The sequence below is a fragment of the Musca vetustissima genome, unplaced genomic scaffold, assembly GCF_032173495.1.
Source record: "Musca vetustissima isolate MV318-11 ecotype Yass unplaced genomic scaffold, APGP_CSIRO_Mvet_v1 utg135202, whole genome shotgun sequence".
Lineage (NCBI taxonomy): Eukaryota > Metazoa > Arthropoda > Insecta > Diptera > Muscidae > Musca > Musca vetustissima.
In genome coordinates, this window is record NW_026874046.1 from 1 (window position 1) to 11,399 (window position 11,399).

Below are 11,399 nucleotides of genomic sequence, written 5' to 3' on the forward strand. Positions count from 1 at the left end.
GAAAACATTGGAAATGGGGTCCCGAACAACAAGAAGCATTCTCAGACCTAAAAGCAAAGTTAACTGAAGCCCCTGTTCTGGCTTGTCCGGATTTCACAAAGACGTTCATATTGCAAACTGATGCCAGCAACTATGGCCTTGGAGCAGTTCTCATAACGTGGAACGTGTCATGGCCTACGCCAGCAGACATTTAAAACAGGCTGAAAAAAACTACTCAGCGACTGAAAAGGAATGTCTAGCCATACTGTGGGGCATTAGGCACATGAGACCCTATTTAGAGGGTTACCAGTTTATAGTTATTACCGATCATTTGGCCCTAAAATGGTTAAATTCTATTGAAAGCCCCACAGGTCGACTCGCACGTTGGGCCCTCGAGCTACAGCAATATAATTTTTTGATCAGATACCGCAGAGGAAAACAGAACGTTGTGGCGGATGCACTTTCGAGAACACCTTTGGAAACATTAGACCTAGCCACGGTAAAATATGACAGAAGAAGTACGTAGGACCTCCTCCGCGATCTAAGCATGGTAACTCGATGCTACTCGTTATTATGGATAGATTCTCAAAATGGACGGAGTTGGTTCCATTGCGGAAGGCTACGACAGAGGGATTAATAAAGGCATGCAGAGAAAGAATTATTTCTAGATATGGGGTTCCAAAAATATTGATAACCGATAACGGAACCCAATTCACTAGCAAACAATTCGAAAAATTCCTAGCAGAAATGGGTATAAAGCATCAACTTACGGCTCCTTACACCCCGCAAGAGAACCCTACGGAGAGGACAAATCGGACGGTGAAAACAATGATAGCACAAGTTTCGAGACAACATAATACATGGGACGATTTGCTGCCCGAAATAATGTTAGCCATAAACACTAGTGCATCAGAATCCACTGGATATTCGCCGGCATATCTGACACAAGGACGAGAACCGCGACTGCCCCAGGCATTATATGATCAGCTCACAACAGGAACTGGTGCTAGAATAGTCTTACCAGAAGACCGTGCCCAGGAGTTGAAAGAAATATTTAAGATAGTGCGTCGAAACTTGGCAAAAGCATCTCAAAACCAGCGGAGACAGTACAACCTTAGACGACGAGTTTGGAAACCAAAGATTGGGGAGCAAGTTCTAATTCGTCTACATCCTCAGTCGAAGGTCGTCGAAAATTTCGCCGCCAAACTAGCGCCCAAGTACGGAGGGCCGTTTGTCGTACAAAAGTTCCAATCTCCAGTAATCGCTGTAGTCCGAGGAAAGGACAACATTACCCGCGTCGCGCACTTAAGCGAAATTAAGCCTTTTTATGAAGAACAAAATTAAATTGTAGACATAGAAGTAGAATGTTGATTGTAGTTCAACTTAAGTTTATGTGATGTCATTCTAATTTCTTATTTTATTTTTAGACATTAAATTGGCAATACCCAAAGTAATCAGTGTCCTAATATAAGCACATACGTCAAAGATTATATCAATTCTCAAAAGTTCAATATCACGATGGAGCAAGATAGCCCCAACACAAAAAAATTCAAACGGGCGAAGGAGAAATTTCGAGCTCATCTGGAACAAGTCGAGGCTCAAAGGCGAAGGACCATATTTTTGGATGAAAGCCCTAGTACCAGCCGAAATATAAAAACAAATCAATACCGTAAACCCAATCCAAGAAAGGGTAGCAGTCAATCCTCAGCACCCCAGCACCAAATATTTTACCGAATGTGCAACACGACCCCGAATGACATTCCACCGCAAAAGTGTGACACGACCGAAAACAACAGCGACGATATCGATGAAACTTACTCTCTGAATGAGGAAACCCAGCCTAGTAGTGACGTCCCGCGTACACCAACCTACGCACCGTGTTTTGGTTCGCCAAATAGCTTTAAGCCGGCTTCCGATGCACTCTCAACACCCACCTCAAGGTGCTCAGAAATGCCTGTTACACCGGGTAAAGAATGGTGCCGTGACTCCGATGACGCATCAACTCTTCCTCGGCCCAATAGGGAGGAGTCGGATGAATCCGAATAAAATTTCGAAATGGATGAAGAATGTCGGCGTATGTTTTACGGTTACTTAGAAACCTCAGTGACTCGGCGAGCTCAGTCACCCATATCCTCGAATAATTCCTCGCTGGATGAGTCGGATAATGAAGACCCACGTTCCTCGTCTCCTCCAAAAAGGTATGGTCTGGGATTTGTCCGTCAGAAAGATAGCCAATATAAATATCTCGGATTTCGCTGTTATGAGAGAACAGTTACTGTGCAGCTTTTGGTCCCCGACTCCGGTGAAAATCCAATATATGAAATAACAAACCCACCTCCGGATAATCGTCGTACGCCCTCACCGACACCCGCGAAAGGGGAAGAGATCAACACCGAATATATCCATTCAATATCCAACACCTCACACAAACATGAGGAGGTTCCTACTTCATCCTCACATGCTTCCGCACATTTAGAAGAAGACTCCAGATCGACCGCAAGTAGTTTTGTGACAGTTTCCGAAGATCCTAGTTTTGAGTGGTGGACCCAATGGCAGACGCTGGTTGGTGTTCCTCCGTCATCTCCGCTATATAACATAACCGAACAAACAAATCTGTTGCATAGTGATGACGTACAAATTCCATCGCATTCCAACGCTGCCGTCATATCGGACGATCACAGGTCCCTCAACGTGAAGGAAGATAAATCATTACCAGGAACGTCGGGACACGTTGTCAAACTATCATCACCATCGCTATCTTCCCGATCGTCGTCTTCATCGTCATCCTCATCGTCTTCATCGTCATCCTCATCAGCCTCGTGGTCTTCATCGTCATCCTCATCAGCCTCGTCGTCTTCATCGTCATCCTCATCAGCATCGTCGTCTTCATCACCATCCACAAGCCAAACGATGGCACCTCATCAGCCAACATTGTGTAGCAGTCAACCGTCCATCGATGAAGTGTTTATACCCAGTAAGGAGAATAATAGCACACCAAGTACGCTCAAATTGCCAGTCACTGAAATTCCAACCGAGTCAACGCCATCGTCCTCGACAGGTAATCCCGGGAACGATAACACATTTCTCGAACTGTCAAATTATCCCAAAAACCTACAAAGCCGTATCGAGAAGTTCAAAAACAATTGGAAAAAGGGACACAAACTGAAGCGAATTGTTAAACAAGATGACAAGCAGTACCGCATAATAATATCAGCAGACGGGGTAGTGAAGGTATCTCTCCGAACTTCTGCAATTGGTCTCTAACATACCTTAATATTCGACCGAGATAGTCGAACCAAAGTGCCCATGTCGGAGAAATAAAAGGTTACATAACACCCTAGGGCTTCCTGGCTATTGAAACCAAATAGCAATGAGAAAGCAAATCAAGGAAATCAAAAAATCAGAGGGAGGAAGAGAAGCCATGTAACGCCCAAAAGTCATGCTTTCGTTTTTGGGGTACATTATTATTTTAAATACAATTTTTATTTACTTATGTTATATAAATCAACTATGAATTGTATTTGTTTGAAAAATGAATTAAAATATTTAAGTTATGAATTAAACTAACAGTAACTCAGGTTCATGTAATTTAAATGTATTTGAATATTAACGGTCACACCGGTCCCCTAGTACAAGGAGGTATAATTAAAATACAACATTGGAACCCCTGGTGGCAAATGGCGGAACTATGCAAAACTGTCAGATTGGGATCAGCTGCTGTCATGAGAAAACAACAATCGTTGACCAGCCAAAAAGGTATAAAAGGAGACGCATTTCACACAAGCGGGATCAGTCTTCTGTTGATGGCTGGTAAGTCAAGTGTGATTGGGAGGAAGAAAAGGCGCGCAACCTCGGTTGAATTGAGTCTTAGTAAGCCAAACAATAAGCCTTGACTATTTGTGGTGACTAGACCGGACTGAACGCAGGGTCAAGTGAGGGTTGTAGCAATACTCCCTATTCTTCGGGCTGCGTTGACGGCGACTGAACGCAGGATCAAGTGAGGGTTGTAGCAATACTCCCTATTCTTCGTGCTGCGTTGACGGCGACTGAACGCAGGATCAAGTGAGGGTTGTAGCAATACTCCCTATTCTTCGGGCTGCGTTGACGGCGACTGAACGCAGGATCAAGTGAGGGTTGTAGCAATACTCCCTATTCTTCGGGCTGCGTTGACGGCGACTGAACGCAGGGTCAAGTGAGGGTTGTAGAAATACTCCCTATTCTTCGGGCTGCGTTGACGGCGACTGAACGCAGGGTCAAGTGAGGGTTGTAGTAATACTCCCTATTCTTCGGGCTGCGTTGACGGCGACTGAACGCAGGGTCAAGTGAGGGTTGTAGAAATACTCCCTATTCTTCGGGCTGCGTTGACGGCGACTGAACGCAGGGTCAAGTGAGGGTTGTAGCAATACTCCCTATTCTTCGGGCTGCGTTGACGGCGACTGACGTACTCATCGGGCTGCTGCTGTGCCAGGCCGCCGCCACCCTATTCGTCGTCGCGTATTCATCGGGCCGCCGCTGTGCCAAGCAGCCGCCACTACTACTCGCCGCTGACGTATTCATCGGGCCGCCGCTGTGCCAAAGCTGCCGCCACTACTAGTCGTGACCTGCGTATTCATCGGGCTGCTGCTGTGCCAAGCCGCCGCCACCCTATTCGTCGTCGCGTATTCATCGGGCCGCCGCTGTGCCAAGCAGCCGCCACTACTACTCGCCGCTGACGTACTCATCGGGCTGCTGCTGTGCCAAGCCGCCACCCTATTCGTCGTCGCGTATTCATCGGGCCGCCGCTGTGCCAAGCAGCCGCCACTACTACTTGCCGCTGACGTATTCATCGGGCCGCCGCTGTGCCAAAGCTGCCGCCACTACTAGTCGTCACCTGCGTATTCATCGGGCTGCCGCTGTGCCAGAGCCGCCGCCACCCTATTCATCGTCGCATATTCATCGGGCCGCCGCTGTGCCAAGCTGCCGCCACTACTACTCGCCGCTGACATATTCATCGGGCCGCCGCTGTGCCAAGCTGCCGCCACTACTATTCGCCGCTGACGTATTCATCGGGCCGCCGCTGTGCCAAGCTGCCGCCACTACTATTCGCCGCTGACGTATTCATCGGGCCGCCGCTGTGCCAAGCTGCCGCCACTAATATTCGTCACCTGCGTACTCATCGGGCTGCCGCTGCGCCAAAGCTGCCACCACTGCTACACGCATACTCACATTTCGACTGTACTCTGTGATTTAGTGTTCTTCGTGTTTCTGAACGTTGTATTATTGTGTTTAGTGTACTGTTTAGTGTTATTTACGGAAATAAATTTATAACGTTTTAAGAAAACATTTTTCTTCGCTCTCTCTCTTTATGTCCTAACAAATAAATTCTTGTGACGACTCTGGCCCCCCGCTGAACCTACCCCAGCTTCAAAGTGAAAACACGTCGTCACAAATTCAAAAAATTCCATTTGATATTTAAAAATGTTCATTTGTAATTGTTATATTTCCATTTGAAATTTTTAGAGTTTTATTTGAAATTCAAATAAATCCTTTTAAAATTCAAAGAATTCAACTTGAAATTTATAACATTTCACTTGTAATTCAATATATTTCATTTGTAATTCGTAACAATTCATTTCAAATTCATACATATTCCTTGTGTGTTACCAATAATATTTTTCGAATTTAAAATCAAATGTTATGAAAAACAAATGAAATGTTATGTACTTCAAATGAAATATTAAAAATTTCAAATAGAATTATTTAAATTTCAAATAGAATTTTATTACTTTCAAATGGAATTTTATGAATTTCAAATGCAATACATGGAATTTCAAATGGAAGTTTATGAATTTCAAATGGAATTCTACGAATTTCGAAAGGTATTCTATAAATTACAAATTAAATTCTCGAATTAAAATTGATATGTTATGAATTACAAATGGAATTCTCGAATTGCATTTGATATGTTAACTTCAATAAACTTGTAATTGTAACAAAATGCCATAATTTTTACCCTAACATAAGCAAGAGGAGCTGTTGACAATTAATCTAATATCAATTCCACTGGTGGAAGACGTAGAATCTGGAAGAAATGGTAAAATTTGTTTAGGGCTCTACATATTTCAGTATTAGCTTTGAAATATCGCGAAACATCGCTCAGGAAATATAGATCTACAGAATGTTAAAGTTAAGTGGAAGTTGTTTTGTACAAAATATTGCTCCGTTTTATATGTCCATGATATGACATAGTCCACAATATTAAGCTTCTACTTTCGTTATTGGCAATTCGTTTTCTCAGACCCCCATATAAGGGACCCAACCGATTTTAGGTATTTTGATTTCACATATCTGTTCTTTGAGAATAACAAAATCAACATCCAATTTTAAAATATTGTCATGTGTAGACATTGCCACGTCCCATGTTATCTATTTTGATGACCATTGTCCATTGTCGAATGTCCCATCCAAATTATTATACCCTACACAACTATGTTGTCAGGGTATTATAGCTTTGTGCAGCCCCAAAAGTTTGTAACGCCGCGAAATATTGGTCCTAGACCCACCATTAAGTATACCGATCATATCATATCTCGACTAGCTGAGTCGATCTAGACATGTGTGTCCGTCCGTCCGTCTGTCCATTATAATTTGTAAACACGATACAGGCCATATGGACCAATCTGCACGAAATTTTGCATGTAGGATGGGTTCTGGCCAATGACGACCCCTATTGTTTTTGGGAAAGATCGGCTAATATTTAGGGGATGGAATGGACCAAATACTAAATTTTTGTCGGTTTTTGTGATCGCTCCAGAGGCCGCAATAATGGCCCGAACATCGTGAAATTTTGCATGGAGAAGGGAATCGGGCCAAAGAATAAGAATGCTTATTTTCATAAAGATTGGTCAATATTTAGCGGGTCAAATGGACCTTGACTTTTGTGTGAAAAATGACAAAATTTGTATTCTATAGCGTATATATTTACCCCTGAAGGACATAGACCCGAGAAGTTGATATTATATCCAAGAGCAGTGGTTGACCTTTAAATTAATACCAATTATATTGTTGTATGTGCTCGGATGTGGGAGTTACACCTAAATATTCACAGGTATCTCCGTATTCCTATATTATTTAGTAACCCATTATCACTCTAGAGAGCGGAACTATAGCACTGATCGCTTTGAAATTTTTCATGAGGTTCCAGTTATGGCCAAGGACAACGCCTATAATTTTCGGTGATGATCAGATAATAATTTTGGAATGCAATGGACCAAAAACTTAATTTTTTGTGTTATTTTCGAGTCGATCTATAGACCACAAATGAAAGCCGAACATCACAACACAACCCACGGTGAAGAGAATCTGGACAATAGCTGTACTAAATAATCGTAATATTCGGAAAATATGTCAGTGTGAGGAAGAGGAGCTGTTTACCTCTAATCGGGCAAGAGGGTGCAAAAATCACGAAATATTGCCCAGGCTCAGAATAAACATCCGCAGAAAATATGAGTTCCGTGGTAGTTGTGTAGGGTATCGTATGGTCGGCCCCGTCCGACTATACTGCTCCGCTCACTGGTTCTTAATTTGTTTTCTCAGACCAACCATGCGAGGGTCCCAATTATTTTGGTTTCCGTTCTGTTAAAAAAGAGACCTGTGTAAGGAGTGAACATGATGTTGATAAATTATTTTCTTCTCCTTCGTCCAAATAGAGTCCAGGTATATGGCATATGTCTGGTTCCCTGCTGTCAATTCTGACCCAATACGACTGGTGGAGGCTTCACCATTCTGATCATAATTGGGCTAAAATCACTCTCATCACATGGTATTGGTCCATCGCCTGCGTCACTACTTCTGCGTGAGTACCGTTAATTCCTGCTCGATAGTAAGGTTGATCTAGTGTTTGTCTTTTATGTCGTTGATCCTCAATCTCTCTATATTATGCAAGTCTCTTCTTATATGCCTGGGTGGGAGAATCCTATTTATAAGGTGATGGTATTGTGATTCCGACTATAGCACCCAATCAGGTACGGCATCAAAAACATCTTATTGTGTCCATGTACAGCTAAGACCATCGCCTCCTCATATAAATGGCCCACACAGTCATAAGGAGGCACTCCGTCGCTGTTCCTACGGCGGCATACTGACAGGGTTAAATGTTCTTCCAGTGATGATGTTTCGGAAATTTCTATCAGCTACCCGAGGATCAGAGGGAACGTGGCACCAGTTCTATAATCCTCAACCCTTGATCATAAGTGACAAAAATTCTAGCCACTTCATCCGCTTATGCATGCTCGCATACTAATCTGTTGACTTCAAGGGTTAGTTCTTTAATAAAACTTGTATTTTCAAGTTTTATACGAAGAAGCTCAAAACGTTTATTCACAAGAATGGTTGCCTTTACTGGGAAGTTTGGTCTTACTTTAGGTATTCGACTAGTAGGTATATGTCGGGTGGCTGCAGCAGTGATGATGTCACGGAAATTCCTCTCAGCTACCCGATAATCTGAGGAATTTGACATGGCTAAAATCTCTGAAAGCTTGCCAATCAGCTTTACCATGGTTTAGGAAAGTTTGGCAGTCGGAGGTCTATTTACGGATACGATTATGGGGTGGTGGTCTGAAGCAAGAGAAATGACCGGTTGCCAGACTACGTCTACTATCAAACCCGGTTCCACAATGGTGATGTACGGTGAACTGTGGCAACATCATTAACCGTAACAAATTTAGCTGTTAATTTGCTCGCTGTACACTTCTGGTCATTACCTAGGACGGAATGACGAAGCTAATGATGGACATTGAAAACTCCATCGCCTAGCACCACACGGTTATTACCCTCCAATAGTGAACCAAATTCGGGCAAATAGCGGCCGGATGTACATGTTAAGCTTCTCTATATCGGCAATTCCACACTTGATTGCTACCCCATACACTCTATCTCAGACGATATAGGTCTGTAATGTACATTGTGGTGTACGAAGAACGCAAGTCCCCCAACTCCGCTTCTATTGCGATCCTTTCGCAGCACTTTGTCATCATCACAAAGCTGCAATTTTCAGGTATCGGCCAGCTATATATCTTTTTAGAGGTTGTAGTTTGGTAAATATTTTTCAGTGTACCTATTATATTCCAAAATTTTAATGTTATTTTTGTTGTGTACCAAAAAAGCAACCAGCGGCCAATTAACTAAACTGTGCGTTTGAATTTCATAGTAATTTGTAAATTGCGGTTAGTTTTTCAAAACCAAAACAAAAAAAAGTTGTTTTCAATGGGTGTCTTAAAATAATGTAATTGCCGTAACTAGACATATTAAGTAGATGAGATATGGGATTTTTTTGTTGTTTTTTCTTTTGGAAAATTATGTTATATCCGTTGTTTGTTTTTTCTAAGTATGATAAACAAATAATTATTGTATGTATAAGACATATGTAGGTCTGTTTCTGAGTAAAGAATTGTTTGGGTTTTGTTTAACAAAGGGGTTTTGATGTTTTACGCATGTGTCTTAAGTCTTTTGTTTGCAATAGGCACCACAGTGTCTGCTAGACTGCGATGTTTAAAAATGAGTAAAAAATTATGGGTCAATTTTTAGTGGCCAAAAATATGCACATTTTTAGATTATAAAGTTCTCTTTACTTATAGACATGAACAGCCTAAAGACATGCCTATAAGTGAAGAGAATTTATAAGGGATTTGAAAATCATAGTAAACAATCAATGCGCTCGATTTATACCCTTCACCACACTGTGGTACAGGGTATTATGTTTTTGTGCGTATGTTTGTAACAGGCAAAACAAACGAGATAGACACATGGTTCCTTTTGAGAATATGCATAAGTCGATTTATGCATATCCGTCCGTCTGTCTGTCGATGTTAAATTGTAAACGAAGTACAGGTCGCATTTATGATCCGAATTGGATGAAATTTGGCATAGGCCACGTATTTGGGCCAAGGACGAACCCTATTGAAATTGGGAAAATCTGTTCAGATTTAGATATAGCTCCCATATATATTTTCGTCCGATTTAATGTAAATGGTGTACCAAAGTCTCTATATATATATTTCGATTTGCACGAAATTTGGCATACCATAATGAATTAGTTATAGAATAATATGTGGTAAGTTTTCTGAAAAGTAGTCGAGATATAGATATAGCTCCCATATATATTTTCGTCCGATTTAATATAAATGGGGTACCAAAGTCCCTATATATCATTCGATTTGCACGAAATTTGGCATAGTGTAATGAATTAGGTCGAGAATGATGTGTGTTAAGTTTCGTGAAAATCGGTTCTTATTATGATATAGCTCCTGCATATTTTTATACCCTTCACCACACTGTGGTACAGGGTATTATGTCTTTGTGCATATGTTTGTAACAGGCAAAAATAATCGAGATAGACCCATGGTTCCTTTTTAGAATATGCATAGAATCACTTTCTGAGTCGATTTATGCATGACCGTCCGTCCGTCCATGTATTTTTGTTAACAAAGTACAGGTCGCATTTATGATCCGATTTGGATGCAATTTGGCACAGGTCACTTAATTGACCCAAGGACGAAACCTATTGAAATTGGAGAAAGTCGGTCCACATTTAGGCATAGCTCCCATATAAGGGTACCCCCAAATTTTCGGTATTTTGAGGTTCTTGAGCCCGTTTTTTAACTGAATTCGCTGAAATTTTGTACATTGAGTTCTTATTGGGTAGCAAATCTCCCTACCAAAAATTATAAATAAAGGTCCATTTTTTCGGATAGCCCCCATATAAGATTACCCCCAATTTTCGGTATTTTGGGGGTTTTGATAGCATTTTTCGACCGAATTTGCTGAAATTTGGTACTTTGTGTTCTCATTGGGTAGAAAATCTCCCTACCAAAAATTAAAAATAAATGTCCATTTTTTCGGATAGCCCCCATATAAGGTTACCCCCTAATTTTCGGTTTTTTCGGGTTCTTGGGCTTGTTTTATAACTGAATTCTCTGAAATTTTGTACATTGGGTTCTTATTGGGTACCAAATTACTCCACTAAAAATTATAAATATAGGTCTAGTTTTTCTGGTAGTCCCCATATAACGGTACCCGAAATTTTTGGTATTTTGGGGGTTCTGATCGTATTTTTCAACCAAATTGACTGTAATTTAGTACGTCGAGTCCTTATTAGGTAGCATATCTCTACACTATAAATATTGGTCAATTTTTTCTGGTAGCCCCCAGGTTTTGAGGCTCTTGAACCAATTTTTTTTGGCACAGGATATTATGTTTTTGTGCATATGTTTGTAACAGGCAGAAGGAAACGAGACTGACACATACGACTTCTGTTAGGATTCATTTGTTGAATATACTCAAAGTGGTGAAGGGTATCATATAGTCGACCCCGTCCGACTTTACTACTTTCTTTACTGGTTTCTTTTGATTTTATGTAAAGTGTGCACTAAATATCAAAAGTT

The 11,399-nt window shown here is 41.4% G+C and overlaps 2 protein-coding genes across 2 annotated transcripts; both read left to right on the top strand.

Annotated features, from left to right (window-relative positions):
* Window positions 1–807: 807 nt before the first annotated feature.
* Window positions 808–1,323, top strand: LOC133330407 (uncharacterized). Its single transcript, XM_061538845.1, has one exon. It carries the CDS (start codon window positions 808–810, stop codon window positions 1,321–1,323), a length of 516 nt encoding a protein of 171 aa, XP_061394829.1.
* Window positions 1,324–2,034: 711 nt separating this feature from the next.
* On the top strand, window positions 2,035–3,243 carry LOC133330392 (uncharacterized protein DDB_G0271670-like). Its single transcript, XM_061538839.1, has one exon. The coding sequence runs from the start codon at window positions 2,035–2,037 to the stop codon at window positions 3,241–3,243; it is 1,209 nt and encodes a 402-aa protein (XP_061394823.1).
* Window positions 3,244–11,399: the final 8,156 nt, after the last annotated feature.

Excerpts from the sequence above, each read along its gene's own strand:
- LOC133330407 (XM_061538845.1), top strand. The coding sequence starts at position 808 with ATGATAGCACAAGTTTCGAGACAACATAATACATGGGACGATTTGCTG.
- LOC133330392 (XM_061538839.1), top strand. The coding sequence starts at position 2,035 with ATGGATGAAGAATGTCGGCGTATGTTTTACGGTTACTTAGAAACCTCA.